Below are 15,980 nucleotides of genomic sequence, written 5' to 3'. Positions count from 1 at the left end.
AAATCTTTACAAATTTCAATGCAAAAATTATTTACAATTATTAAACATTATTTACATTATTAAACATTACAATTCCCCAATCTGGACTAAGTTACAGATTTTCTTTCAAAATAAAATGCTCTGTGACTGGAAAGAGGAAGAAATTGATAACTTAAAATGAGTTGCTGTATGTAACAAAACAGATGTCATTTCCCACTGTTTATAAATGGACATTTTTTTCCCCCTAACCTTATTAAATTTGTCATCTTTCACATCAAACTTACAAACATTGATCAGACAAACTCTTACTTTGTTTCAATTAATTCAGTTAGAATAATAAGAAACTGTAGAGTTGTTACCATTCAAATGAAATTAGTATTAACAAACTATCTTTCCACTGCTGAGGAAACAGAAGCTGCATCTGAAGTGGCATTAGATGCATTTACACAGACCGTTTGATGAAGCTGAGATGCCATTTACACTGCAAAATTACAAATGCAAAAATTTTTTATAAGATTAAAGTTTTACATATTTTTTTAAAATTACAAATAAATGTTGAAAAAATTCAATGATACTTTTAAATATGACTAAACCACCAGTTGGTGGCGGCAAATGTCTGTTTTAATGAGTGAGTCATTTAATCAATCAGTGTTACTGCCCTTAACATTCTGTGATGCCGTGTTCCGGCACGATAAGACAAAACCAATAAAACCCATTACAAACTAGGCATTTGTTGCATTCAGTGGGGACATAATTACTGATTATAATGACTTGTACTGTCTTTTTACGCATAGCGTTGTGTATTGTGCTGCGTAAACATAAAACTATGTCTGCATTTGTGATCAAAGAAACCAAAAACAACAACCACTACTCTACTGCTCAGAACTCATCAGTGGCAAATTCTTTAAATATAAAAAAACGTACTTACAGACTGTGAGCTAGAAGCGCCGGACTGTCCTTGCAAAGTTGGAACTGCCCCACTTTATAGAAACAGCCTTTGAGCACAGAAGCATTGTAGGCTACTCTCACAGGAAACAGTCATCCATAAAATGCGCTGCACACATCTGAATATTTGGGTAGAACTGTTCTTGAACAGTGTTGTAAATACTACTTGACCACAAATTTCTATTTGTGTCCTCTTTTGGAAGACCAAACAAAGTAGTTTCATTTTTTACAATGAAACACACAGCGTCTCCACAAAATGACAGCAGTGGCAACAGCGAGAACAAAAGTTACGGCATCTTTCTTTGCATGAACATTTGGGCGGCATTATGCAAATCTTCCAACATAGTGACGTAGAGATGTGGGGGTGTGTTAGAGCGAGCTGTTTTAGGAGTTGAGCCTTAACTTTTATAAAAATATCTCTTTGGATTTGAGACTTTAGTCTTTTTAACTTTACAGACCTTCTTTATGCACCAAGTGCTTGTAACACTCCAAAGAGAAAGGAAAAATTAAAATCGCATTATGTGACCCCTTTAACTGTGCATATTCTACACTTCAATAATGATGGTGTTTAAATCCTGACTGAAACTGTTCACAAGTACCATTGTAAAGTGAAGGGGACTCTTTTTTTTCCTAATATATGGCAGATTCAGGATTGGTCTTTTGATGTTTTAATACTTTTATCTTGGTTTTGCGCTCTGTTGCTTTGAGCCATTAAAACCCATTAACTTCTGTCTTTTTTTTCACTTTAGACCTGATGGCAATAAAAGAAGAGAATCAAGAACTGAATGAAATAGAAGAGAAAGCTCAATATGAGAGACATGATTTCTTGGCTGTAGAAAAATCCATACCGGATCAGAAGACCAAACCTCCCAGTTACTTATCTTGCCATGAATCTGGAAAGTGTTTCACACTATTAGGAAACCTTGATGAACACATGAAAATTCACACTGGAGAGAAGCTGTTCACATGCCAACACTGCGGAAAGAGTTTCAAACTAAAAGGAAATTTTAAACAACATATGAAAATTCACACTGGAGAGAAGCCGTTCACATGCCAACACTGCGGAAAGAGTTTCGTTACAAAAGGAAACCTTAACGTACACATGAAAATTCACACTGGAGAGAAGCTGTTCACATGCCAACACTGTGGAAAGAGTTTAAAACTAAAAGGAAACTTTAAACAACATATGAAAATTCACACTGGAGAAAAGCCGTTCACATGCCAACACTGCGGAAAGAGTTTCGTTACAAAAGGAAACCTTAATGAACACATAACCATTCATTCAGGGAAGCCATTCATATGTGATCTGTGTGGAAGGAGTTACAAATATGAAGAAAGCATCAAGTCCCACATGATAGTTCACACTGGAGAGAAGTCGTTCGCACGTGATCTGTCTGGACATGGTTACAAATACATTGAAACCCTTAATTCCAACACGAAGAGAGAACATTCAAGAGAGAACGGTTTTGTGTGTCATCAGTGTGGAGAGAGTTTCAGCTGTAAAGTAAGCCTCTACACTCATGTGAGACTTCATACTACAGAGAAGGCTTTCACCTGCAAACTGTGTGGGGATAGCTTCTCACAAAAAGGAAATTTTAATTTACACATGAAAGTTCACACTAAAGAGAAGCAATTATTGTGGAATGATTCTCAGACATAACCCTTGATTCACACGTGAACAGTCCTTACAACTGTAAACTGTGTAGGATCCATAGAAACGTGTTATTCACTACTATAAAGTGACATGACTGGGGATGTTTTGTTTTTAAGTGGAACCAGAAAATATGCATACCAGGGAAATAAGTTACATTCACACTGAAGTTGAATGTGATGCAAATCTGATTGTCCACCTTTATAACCATGCGCATTATTTGCCTCTTTATAATTTTTTGTCTTGTACATATAAACTCCTGTGCCTGCATCTAACCATCTGCTTTGCTATAGCTTAGTTGTTCTAAAAAGATGGTGATTCCAAGTTTGCAAAGATTCCGAGATGGCGCCGATGATGATGACGGCTTCCGTGGCGTCCTCTGCAGTTGTTTTTGTGTTTTTGTTAGTTTCTCCTGTCTTTAGTTATATCCCTGCAATCAGTTTCACCAGGGACGAATTGCTGGACATTCGGCACTACACATCACCCAATATATTACCGGTTTTCATCTATTCTGATGTTTTGCTGGACACGGTAGTTGGCGGAGCAGCTGCACTTATCAAGCGTTTCACGACACAAAGACGGGGGAAGAGAGCTGGCCCGCTCAGGAAGTGCGGATTTTGAATGCCATTGCTTCACATCTGTCTGGCAAACCTCCGCTCTCTACCCAACAAAATGGACAAACTCCTTCTGCTCTCCCAGACAAATAAGGATTTCTCACACTCTGCTGCTCTGTGTTTCACGGAAACCTGGCTGAATGACGCCATACCGGACAGTGCGTTAAATCTGCTGGGCTTTCAGCTGTTCAGAGCGAACCGCGACAGAATCAATGGGGAAATCATGCGGCGGCGGGACATGCTTTTACATCAACGAAAGGTGGTGTACAGATGTAACAGTGTTAAAGAAGACGTGCTGTTCAGATTTAGAAACACTCTTCATTAACTGCAAGCCGTTCTATTCGCTGCTGGAGTTTCACGCGTTCATTCTTGTGAGTATTTACATCCCTCCGCGAGTGCACGTGAGCCTGGCTTTACAGAAACTTGCTGATCAGATCACAGAGACAGAACAACAACACCCGGACTCTGTTTTAATCATTCTCGGGGACTTTAATAAAGCAAATCTCTCCCGTGAAGTGCCAAAATACAGACAGAACATCATATGTCCCACAAGAGACAGTAATATATTGGATCACTGTTACACCACAATGAAGGATGCATATCACTCTGTTCCACGGGCAGCTTTGGGACGTTCTGATCACTGTCTGGTTCATCTTATACCGAACTACAGGCAGAAACTAAAATCAGCTAAACCTTTATTAAGGACTGTAAAAAGATGGACTAATGAAGCAGAGCAGGATTTAAAAGCTTGTTTTGACCTCACTGATTGGAGTGTTTTTGAAGCTGCTACCACCGATCTGGACGAACTCACAGAGACTGTAACATCTTATATCAGTTTCTGTGAAGATATGTGCATTCCTACCAGGACTCAACTAATTTACAACAATGACAAACCGTGGTCCACTGAAAAACTCAAACAGCTGCGACAGGCCAAAGAAGATGCTTACAGGAAGAGGGACAATGTCTTGTATAGCCAGACCAAATACACACTGGAAAAGGAGATCAGACTGGCAAAGAGGAATTATTCTGAATAAATAAGTTCACTTTCAGCAAAGGAGATCATCAACTACAAGACACCATCCCCCAGCACTGTGGAGAATCAACAGCTGGCAGACGATCTTAATGAGTTCCACTGCAGGTTTGAAAGAACACCCATCACCCGCCCTGAACACCTCTCCACAAAACCGTTCACACCATTCACAACTCCTGCAACCCCCCCCCTCCCCTCCCCCACACCTGCAATTCAGATCAGCGAGGATGAGGTGTGCCAGGTCTTCCGGAAGCAGAAAACGAATAACGCACCAGGCTGTCTGAAATCCTGTGCTGACCAGCTGGCCCCCATCTTCACACAGATCTTCAACAGATCACTGGAGCTGTGTGAAGTCCCTTCATGCTTCAAACGCTCCACCATCATCCCCATCCCAAAGAAATCCAAAATTACAGGACTAAATGACTACAGGCCTGTGGCTCTAACGTCTGTGATCATAAAGTCTTCTGAAAAACTGGTGCTTGCCCACCTGAAGGACATTACTGGACCCTTTTAGCCTTTTTAAGGTCATGCCACAGCATCCCAATAGGATTCAGGTCAGGACTTTGACTAGGCCACTCCAAAGTCTTCATTTTGTTTTTCTTCAGCCATTCAGAGGTGGACTTGTGGTGTGTTTTGGATCATTGTCATGCTGCAGAACCCAAGTTCGCTTCAGCTTGAGGTCACGAACAGATGGCCGGACATTCTCCTTCAGGATTTTTTTGGTAAACAGCAGAATTCATGGTTCCATTTATCACAGCAAGTCGTCCAGGTCCTTTAAGCAGCAAAACAGCCCCAGACCATCACACTACCACCACCATATTTTACTGTTGGTATGATGTTCTTTTTCTGAAATGTGGTGTTACTTTTACGCCAGACGAAATGGGACACACACCTTCCAAAAAGTTAAACTTTTGTCTCGTCAGTCCACAGAGTATTTTCCCAAAAGTCTTGGGGATCGTCAAGATGTTTTCTGGAAAAACTGAGACACGCCTTTGTTCTTTTTTCTCAGCAGTGGTTTTCGTCTTGGAACTCTACCATGCAGACCATTTTTGCCCAGTCTCTTTCTTATGCCGCGTTTCCACCAAAATTACCCGGAACATTTGTACCAGGAACTTTTTTCCCCAGGAACTATTTTCCCCCCAGACCTGTTGCTTTCTGCGTTTCCACCGCGGTCTAAAGTACTGTGAAGATTAGGCAAATAGACTGGTGACGTAGGTCTGCGCGCGTTTCTCAATACAAACTACGCAAATTTTGGACTTGCATCCTCGGTAGTTCGGACTTTGCGCGTTTGACTCGGGAGTGTGATGTCCGCGACGACGCAAAATTCTGGAAACAGCAGCGATAGCATCAGTCAGCTCACCTTGGCTACTGCAATTTTCCTCACTGTATATTTACAATAAAACAAAATATGATATGAAGTACCACTACCTCCTTTCGTTTTCATTTAAACATAATAATAGCCGCAGAAATGTTACTTAACAAAACAAAAATATACAGGCATTACAATGAAACAAAATATTATATCAATTGCCTCTTTTTATTTTCATTTTAACATATAGACAAATTGAATAAAGACCAAAGATTACCTGTTAGATTTACCCAAAACGAATTATATTTTATGTTTAACCACTACAGAGACATCAGAGCCAGCGGCAAATGTCAGAAGGACTAGCCGAGTTGACACTGCTCACCACGGATACATGATCACTGAGCTCCCGCTGATTACGTGGAACTGACCGTCTCCGAAATCGGCGAAACACATTTTTAAATAGGCGCTGTCTTTATAAATAAACCACAGATTTGAGTTTTAAACAACAACATTCTCGCCTAAAATACTTTTAAAACTACATTTCATAACACAATAACAGTAATATTTTGAAAATGATCTGAATAAATGGTGGTTGAAATCACAATGCTGCATGAACTCAACCAATCAGCATGCTTAGCGCCCAAGTCCTGCCCCCGAAAGTTACGGAACTTTGAAAAAGTACTACCTCGCCAGCAGGGACTTTCTGAGGGGCATTTTTTTTACCCTGAACTTTATTTAGTTCCTGCAGTGGAAACACACCAAGTACCAGCCCAAAGTCCCTAGTTCCTGGGTAAAGTTCCTGTGGTGGAAACGCGGCTTTATGGTGGAGTCATGAACAATGACCTTAACTGAGGCAAGTGAGGCCTGCAGTTCTATGGATGTTGTTGTGGGGTCTTTTGTGACCTCTTGGATGAGTCGTCGCTGTGCTCTTGGGGTAATTTTGGTCGGCCAGACACTCCTGGGAAGGTTCTCCACTGTTCCATGTTTTTGCCATTTGTGAATAATGGCTCTCACTGTGGTTCGCTGGAGTCCCAAAGCTTTAGAAATGGCTTTATAACCTTTTCCAGACTGATAGATCTCAATTACTTTTTCTTATTTGTTTCTGAATTTCTTTGGATTTCGGCATGATGTCTAGCTATTGAGGATCTTTTGGTCTACTTAAATTTTGTCAGGCATGTCCTATTTAAAAGATTTCTTGATTGTGAACAGGTGTGGCAGTAATCAGGCCTGGGTGTGGCTAGAGAAATTAAACTCAGGTGTGATAAACCACAGTTTTAACGGGGGCAAACACTTCTTCACGCAGGGCCATGTAGTTTTGGATTTTGTTTTCCCTTAATAATAAAAACCTTCATTTAAAAACTGCACATTGTGTTTACTTGTTATCTTTTACTAATATTTAAATTTGTTTAATGATCTGAAACATTAAAGTGTGACAAACATGCAAAAAAAAAAAAAAAAAAAGAAATCAGGAAGGGGGCCAACACTTTTTCACACCACTGTAATTATCAGTGACAAAGTCACTCATTTTGCCACCGCTCTCCTCATTTGTTACCTTAGATGCAGTTTTGTAAGACGCAGCACATTGCTGACATCTTGTAACGACTATGGCCAAACTGACACTGGGCAACATGCTGCTTTGGGCACAATTAATCAACCTTGACCTCAGCTGCCACCACCTGTGAAACAGGTGCATACAAGTAAATTGAAATGGGCATCTGCCAGATGTATAAATGTAAAATTGCTTGCATTCTCTGACCGTGTAGTATGTTTTTTTCTGTTATATTCTGGTTATGTTATCACACTGTTTGCTCTGTTCCCGTTACCCTGTATTCTCTAGGTAGTTTCCTCATTTGTTAAAGGGTCATATGATGTTGCTAAAAAGAACATTATTTTGTGTATTTGGTGTAATGAAATGTGTTTATGTGGTTTAAGGCTCAAAAAACACATTATTTTCCACATACTGTACATTATTGTTTCTCCTCTATGCCCCGCCTCCTGAAATGCGATGATTTTTACAAAGCTTATCATTCTGAAAAGCGAGGTGTGCTGTGATTGGCCAGCTATCCAGTGTGTTGTGATTGGCCAAATACCTCAAGTGTGTGACAGAAATGTCACGCCACTTAATATATTGTGATGCTGTGTCCTGGCATGATGAGACAAAACCAATAAAACCCATTACAAACGAGGCATTTGTTGCATCCACTGGTGACATAATTACTGATTATAATGACTTATACTGTCTTTTTACGCGTAGCTTTGCATTGTGTTGCGTATCGCGCCGTGTAAACATAAAACCATATCTGCATTTGTGATCTGAGAAACGACAAACAAGCACTACTCTAAACTGCTCAAAACTCGTGTTTGAATCATCAGTGGCAAATACTTAAGTATGAAAACACTTGCAGGCTGTTAGTCAGAAGCCCCAGACTGTCCTTGCAAAGTTGGAATTGCCTCACTTTATAGAACCAGCTTTTGTGCACTGACGCACTGTAACTGGCAACTGGTTCAGGAAACAGTCCCTGTCCTCCATAAAATGTGCTGCACACATCTAAATATTTGGTTTGAACTGTTATGGAACAGTGTTGTAAATACAACTTAACCACTCAGTTCTAGTTCAAAGTAGTCAAAGTCGCTTTCACAACGAAACACACAGCGTTTCCACAACAGGGCGGCGGCGGAGGCAACAATACTACAGCTAGAATCAAAGTTATGCCTTCTTTCTTTGCGTGTAAATTTGGGTAGTGTTATGCAAATCTTCCCACACAGTGACGTAGAGATGTGGGGGTATGTAAGAACGAGGCGTTTTAGTGTGGACAAGTCTAAACTTTTATAAAGAATATCTCGTTGGATTTGAGACTAGGGCTGCAACAAACAATTATTTTGATAATCGATTAATCTAGCGATTATTAGAATGATTAATCGACGAATCATTGATTATTTAACTGATTAATCATTAGATAATTATTGATTATTCAGCTTTTGTAATTAGTTAAAATATTTATACATATTCTAATAAATAAATCAAGGTAATTCAGCTGTTCAAGTTCAAGTTCTTTATTTGTCCCCAATGGGGCAAAATTGTTGTGCAACAGATAGTATAACAAATCACACAATCACACACACAATACCAATACAAAAATTGCCTACCATGCAGGCATGGTTAAAATAATAAAAACAATAAACAATCAATAAATAGTAAATCACTAAGTTATCTGAGGTTCTTTATAGAATTAAGAAGCAGAATGGCTGCAGGCACAAAAGAGTTTTTTGGGAGTTTAAAGCGTAATCCTGATGGCAACATCTGAAATTCAGCCTGTAAGGGATGAGAATTATCTAACAGGATAGATTCAACCCTTCTTAACATCTGCTTCTGATAAAGTTCCTCCAGACCTTTCTGCATAGAACCTGTGATGCTGCTGCTCACCTTAATTAACCTTGAAAGGGAGTTAATTTATACAAATAAATATATTTGGCACACAAAATGAGTTGACAGAGAAACTCTTATTTGCCATTTAATTAGAAAGTATCTCTTTTTGTAAATCATATTTATAAGAAACAAAATAAAGGTAAGTGATGGGACGATCTCTCTTAAAATACCTTATAGGGTTATGATAATCAAATCAAAACAGTAATAACAATAATCAAAACAGTCCTGAGCTAGATCAAAACAAAGTAAAACTTTAATGAAATATTGTTTTTTTTTCTTTGGTTTTTTTTTTTTTTTTTTTTTTTTTCTTTGTAACAGAAAATCTAGTTATAATTCTAACTGAAAGTGACACTGACTCAAAAAAAATATTTTATCATTAGATAGCTCCACACTGGAGAGCTGCTTTGTAACAGAAAATCTAGTTATAATTCTAACTGAAAGTGACACTGACTCTGGTTTTTCACATTTAATACTGTAAAGCTGCTTGATTTAAGGCTATCTATTGCATAAAGTACTGTTATATAAATAAACGTGATGTGACTTGACTTGAGTGCCGAACTTCAGAGTTCATGGAAACATCCACATTGCTGTAATCAAATGTGTTCTGAAGTGCTGCTTTCACAACGCGGTCAGATTTTGTTGTTTATTTTTTTACTGAGAGGAAAGCGCGCAGCATATATTAACATATTCATCCGAACGCCGCTCAGTTTACTCTTAACTTGAATTGCATCAGGAGAGCTGAATTACAGTCTTGCGCTACAGCGCCACACTGGTCAAAACGCATTATTGCAGGCTCTTACATTAGGTTAAATCAAACGCCTACTCGACAACAAAAATATTGTCGACATTTTTTTATTGTCGATGTTGTCGATAATGCTGACTAATCGTTTCAGCCCTATTTGATACTTAGTTTTTGCAACTTTAGGGATCTTATCTATTCACGAACAGCTTGTAACACTCCAAAGAGAAAGGAAAAGTTGAAATTGCATTATATGTCCCCTTTAATTAGCCCTGCACATCTGTTCTGTTTCATTCAATCATCCCGCCTTTTTTAGCTCTATTTCCACACTTCATTGTCCAGTTTCATCTATGAAATGTGTAGTTGTTATTCTCCTGTAATAAATACTGTTTTTGGTCTCCATCTCCTTTGTCATGTGCTTTACTACAGCCATACATGACAAACAGAACCTACAAGCAAGTTATAATTAACATTATGGTACTGTAAAACAAGTCAATGTAGACATGATCTTGATTGCCACCAAAGGGCACTCCACCCCAGACTAGTGCCACTCTGTCACAGACTTCATCTCCCATAATCCATTGCCCAAGTTAATCACCATGATCGTTACCAGCAGTTACTCATTAGCCACATTACCTCTGCCTATATATAGCATGGTCTCTCAGTCACGCTTCATTAAGTCTTGCTTGTGGTCGGTATTGAGTTTCTGAGCCGTTTGGCTCATGGTTTTCCTGTGTTTTGGTTATTCTGCTTGATTTGTCTGGATTACTCTTGTTTTGCTGGTATATGACTTTTTGCCGGTTTTTGGACTTTATTTATTGAAAGAATATCCACAAACACTGTGTTTGGATTCTCAGCCTTCGTGTCTTGGAGCAGTTCATACCAGCAGCTCACATTATGGTACTGTAAAACAAGTCACTTGTAAATCTTCCCTTAAATCAATAAATCCTTCATGTGAAAAGTTGCAAATCAGTTTCATAATTAGATTTATTGTTTTGTCACTGAAATTACCTTCAAGTTTTGTTGAATATCATTATTAAAAGGTTGCAATCTGTTTAGTGTGTTTTTACACACAATCTGTCATTTTAAATATATTATGTATGTAACTTGATTATACATCAATGGCACGGAAAGAATTAAATTGATTTTGTTCTTTATGTGTAAATCCATGCACTGTTGATACAGGATGTTGATGCATTTGTGGGGAAATAACATTTTAACAACAACACAAAGCTAAACTCCATCAGCAACATTTGTGGCGTGATATCAATCACCACAGAAATACTTGAAAGCTTATTCTTTAGTTAAAACAGTAAATGTTAAAACATGCCCTATTTCATTGTTACAAGGCTTCAACATTATATGATTTTGTATCTGTAAACTTACATTCAGAGTTTATTTATTTCTATTCTTTCTCTCAGTTGGCAAACCTAGTAATTTTTGTAAGATGCAGATGGATACCTGAAAGTGGTATGACAATCTATATAAATTTAAAAAAGTTATTTTCTGTTGTGCTCAACATTGTGCCACAAATATTGTGAACAGAGTTAAACATCTACTGAACATATGACAATATGATTAACAATTAACTTTGACTACTTTTCTTATCTGAAGCAATATAAATAAAGCACAAAAGACAGTTAGGCAAGACGCTATAAAAATGACTGGACATCAGTGAAGAATGAAGGGTTGGTTATGTACACTGCTGCTGTTGGAAACCTTCGTGTTTGTGGTACAGCAGCAGGTAAATGGAGGACGCGGTGAGAATGAGATCAGTCAGCATCTCAGCAATGATGACAGAAGACCGAATCCACCTCAGACAGACACTCTGAGAGATGAAGCTTCGACTAACAGCCAACAAGACTGCCATCTGAGCTTCTCTGACATCCACGCAGCACTGAGAGAACTGACTGCCACAGTTACAGAGCAGAAAGCAAACATCAGAGCTTTAGAGACACGGCTGAGGAATGCAGAGAATACTGCAGAACAACAGGCGGTCATCCTGAAAGAGCTGAACAAGAAAAATGATGGTACCTCACCAAAACATTCACTCTTTTATCAGTGATCCTCAGAGGAAAACACCAATGCAATACACTGCATAGTAGGGGTTTAACAGTAAACGTATTCGTACCAAATATTTTCTGTACAGGTCTTTTGGTTTGGTACACGTATACCGAAGTAAATTCAAACAATAAATGCTGTTTAAGCGCTCTTTGATGTGTCACAACAGATCGCTGTATAAACGCCTCGGTTCAAACAGCAGTGCGGAGTGCAAGTGAGCGCGATCATCCCTTCCTCTTTACTACTAGTTATAACACAGAATGAACATCTAATGCCTCAGGTAATAGCTCAATCAGTGTTTCAACCAGAGAAAGACGTCAATAAAACAGCTTGTGAACAAAATGATACTCATATTTTACTTAACCTGTTAGTGATGTCTTATTTAATTTGTTTAAATAAATCTGTTATGAAACAAGTTATGACAGCCACTGTGTAAATTATTGTATTTCAACCACAAATAGAAATTTTATATTTTATAAATTAATCAAAAACTGCATTATGTGTAATATACATGTTTGCGTACTTTTTTATATCAGTGTTTATTATTACATTTAAAAATAAATATTCATTGAATTTAAATTTGGGCTTTGTTTTTAATTGTTACCTTATAGCTACGTAAAAGGGCTCCCTATAGTTTAGACCAGAAGCTGAGGTAGATTTTTATCCCTAATTGCAATTATAATTGAATTTAATTAAAGAAAGAGCAATTAGCTTAGTAAACCACTGCTTAATAATAAGGAAAAAGCTATTTTTAGTTTTTTCACAATGCTGTACTGAAACCATACCGAACCGTGATGTCAAAACTGAGGTACGTACTGAACCAATAGTTACTGTTCGTAACCATGGTTCTCTGAAATATCAAGTAGAGAGATCCATCTATGGGAAGGGCATCCGTACCTGACCTCTGCAGAAGCATCCAATTGCACCAAGTCTGGCTTGATAGACAGGAGCATGTAACCAGTGGCAGGTAAGGGACCGTCCCTTCACTGAGCGCATAAAGTCCCTGCACGAACAGTAACCTATTGTTCTCTTTCATCATCTCGTGTTTGAGATCCACCTATGGGAGATATGGACAGCTCCCCGGTTGCCCAGTACACTCACAGCAAGGCCCTGTAAGCCAGAGGCCGGTCACCTGGAATGCGATACTTGACATGTCACCAAGTATCTGACAACTCTCAAAGTGAGCATGCAATACCAGCCATAAAAGCATGACATACAGTAACATGCATACAAAACCTGACAACACATAATGCTGGAAGCATATATAAAGATTTATATATACAATGACATATATATATATATATATATATATATATAGATATATATATATATATATATATATATATATATATATATATATATGAATATATAATATGGTGTCAGAGGAGGGTATAAATGACCTGCTTAATGACATGAATAAGCCAGGCTGGTCAACCCGAGCTTAAAAGTTGTAGCAGGTCTAAAGGCAGAAGGCTACGAAGAGCCTGCACCTAAAACAGAGTGAGTGTGGGTAACATCAAGCTGGTAGTATCTGACAAACATATGTGGAGAGAGGCCCAGCTTGCAGCAGCACAAATGTCCTGCAAGGAAACCACTTTAAATAGAGCCCAGGAGGGTGCTGTACCCCTAGTGGAATGTGCTTTTAAGCCCTCTGGAGGCCGCACTCCCATAGATTTATATGCCACACACCACTTGCAATCATATAGGGAGCATGTAGAGAAGGCTCTAGCATTCTGCATTGTAGCAACAACATGAGGGGGAGCCCCAACGTGTTTAAATTTGCCCTCTCATAGGCCAGGCCCAGAGAGCTACCCTGTACCCTCGGTAGGAAGGTGGCCGACCCTTCCAAGAGAGACCCTTCATCATCTGGGGCAAGACGCGAGTCTGAAAGGCTGTGGCCCTCAAACGTATACTCTGTGCTCCTAACGCCTTAGGAGTTTAGAGTCGTGGGGGTAGATTTTGAGGGTTTCCTAGCCACAGCAGGAGACGATCTACCCCAGGGCTTTGAAGATGGGTTACTCTGCTGTGAAGGGGGTCTGTTGCGAAACCTATCCTTGCCCTGCTGGAAATGTCTTCCCTTAGCAGGGGAATAGGCAAACGGGCATGGAGCTGCCTCCCTGGGAAGGCACAATTTGAAAGCCTTGTCCTTCTCCTTTTTGTCATTGCATCATTGCTGCATCAACGCAACGGCAGGGTCAAAGAGAGCCTGGTCAGGCTCCACGGGGGCGCCTGTGATGCACCTTTTTCATTGTCAGGGACCCCTGACAGATTAAGCCAAAGCACGCGCTCTCCCACCACAGAAAGAGCCATAGAACTCCCGCAGGCTTGGATGGCCTGGTGAGCGTTCTGGAGGACGAGGTTGTTAACCGTGAGGATCTCTTTCCACAGAGTAGGTGAAGGCGATCCCTTGTCGAGTAATTGACCTAAGTTGTCCAAAATCTCCGCCTGGTACGTGGAGAGTAGTGAGGAAACGTTAAGCCCCCTGACAGACAAGACCCAGGATTTATATGCGACCTGGTGAACTGAGGCAGAAAAACAATCCATTTTGTTTGGCAATACCAGCTTTGGAGGGGCGAGCAGCCTACCATGGACAAGGGCTAAGATGCCTGGCGATCGAAGGCTTGATAACAGGGGGATTACTTAAGCCGAGCACCGCCAAATCCTTAACCTTGAGGCCCGAAAGACCATGTTTGAGATTAAGTGGATTGCTCCAGTAAAGCCACATGTGCTTCACGCACGCTGGGAGGACGAGGAAGAGTTGTTTCCCCGGGCCAGGAGAGGGTCCCAGCAGCTTCCCGTCAAAAATATCCCTCTCCTGGGGTCTCTCTGTAGAATTAATCCTAAAAGTGTACATATGCACAAAAGCTAGATTTTGTGCAACAAAAGTTTTCAGATTTATAAAACCATGCATACGCCAGAACCTGCGCAAAAATCCCTTTATAAATCCCAGTCAGGGGAAGATTGTGCGTACGTGCATCTCCACCCAGACTCCTCCCTGAAATCACCATATATGGAGCTTACAACGCCTTGTTTTACTATACATAACTTCATCTGCATATCATTTCCATGCATATTCCATCCACCTGACACCATATTTAACACTGTTAAAGGTACAAGACATCAAGGAAATATGAGATACATACTATAAATGCCATTTATGCCATACACAATTTTTATTGCTAAAAATCATCCAGAATCCTTGTTATGTTTTAGCATAAATATATAAAAATAAAAATCCATAAAATCAAAACTGTTTAAAATAGTTCTCAGATAAATATTTTAGAATAGAGTTGATCCCATTCTTTTCCACTGGCCAAATAGTATTTCAGTTGTTTTAAGCAATTCAAATCAAATTTAATTTATGCAGTTTTGCTGATAAGGTGAACATCTTTTAGCTATTTTTAGCGTATATTTATTGCAGTGTATAGAATTGTCTGACTCGCGTCACTGACAAAGTAGCCTATTTTAAAAAGAAAACATGCAAATTGCCATTTTCTTCAAGTGGTATACTTCAAATACAGTGGTATTTTTCATAATGTTGTGGAGACCCCTCCGTGCAGCTGCTATCATTGGACCTATTCAAACCGGACAGTGGACCGTTTGACCACTGAATCCAGCAGTGTCTGCCATAATATCGAAGTAAGTGCGCACCATTGATCATTGTTCTCACTAAAATATTTTTGCATAGCATGAGATCATAAGACAAGAGAGAGCGTGGGCGGCTCAGGATGCAACACAACTGACCTACTGGCTGAAAAACGTCTGTCACGTTTGGCGGAGGCTGATCTGTCGATATGTCCTCCTGAAGACACACAAGAGAACAGTATAAATGCAACTGAGCTGTGTATAAGTGCAGAGATCGTGAGAAGCAAATGTCAATTGAGGAAAGGTAGTAGTGATGTGTCGTTCTTGAACGATTCTTTCATTTTGAACGAAGCTTTAATGTGACTCGAGAAGAACGAGTCGTCTCGGGAGTGATTCGTTCAGTCGCGCATGCGCAGTATTCTATAGGTTCTGTACTGCTAGTAGTAGTTCACCTGTTTCAGTCAATGCAGTATGAGCCAGAAAGAGAATTGATTAGTTCATCTCATGAGTCTTTCGGGTTTTTGAGTCTTCCTTAATCACGTGACACCCCCATACGCTAAACCTGTGCTGTCTGAGCCGCAAAGAGAATTGATTAGTTCATCTTTCGGGTCTTCGGGTTGTTCGTTTTTTTGTTTTTGTT

General features: G+C 39.5%; 1 protein-coding gene across 12 annotated transcripts in view; it reads left to right on the top strand.

Annotated features, from left to right (window-relative positions):
- LOC109072342 (gastrula zinc finger protein XlCGF8.2DB-like) overlaps nucleotides 1-15,980 on the top strand; it is a 35,154-nt gene that overhangs the window by 15,219 nt on the left and 3,955 nt on the right. For 6 of the 12 annotated variants that reach the window (XM_042754356.1, XM_042754352.1, XM_042754355.1 and 3 more), the window contains one exon: nucleotides 1,674-3,715. In XM_042754356.1, coding sequence (XP_042610290.1) covers nucleotides 1,679-2,584 — 906 coding nt within the window. In that variant the 5' untranslated portion in view covers nucleotides 1,674-1,678 and the 3' untranslated portion in view covers nucleotides 2,585-3,715. Of the gene's footprint in view, nucleotides 1-1,673; nucleotides 3,716-9,398; nucleotides 10,595-11,432; nucleotides 11,725-15,980 lie in introns of those variants that run through there. The other 6 variants (XM_042754358.1, XM_042754361.1, XM_042754359.1 and 3 more) reach the window with 3 other exon arrangements.

Source organism: Cyprinus carpio, unplaced genomic scaffold (genome assembly GCF_018340385.1).
Source record: "Cyprinus carpio isolate SPL01 unplaced genomic scaffold, ASM1834038v1 S000006502, whole genome shotgun sequence".
NCBI lineage: Eukaryota > Metazoa > Chordata > Actinopteri > Cypriniformes > Cyprinidae > Cyprinus > Cyprinus carpio.
The sequence above is the reverse complement of the archived record's forward strand: the minus strand, read 5'-3'. Positions and strand labels throughout refer to the sequence as shown.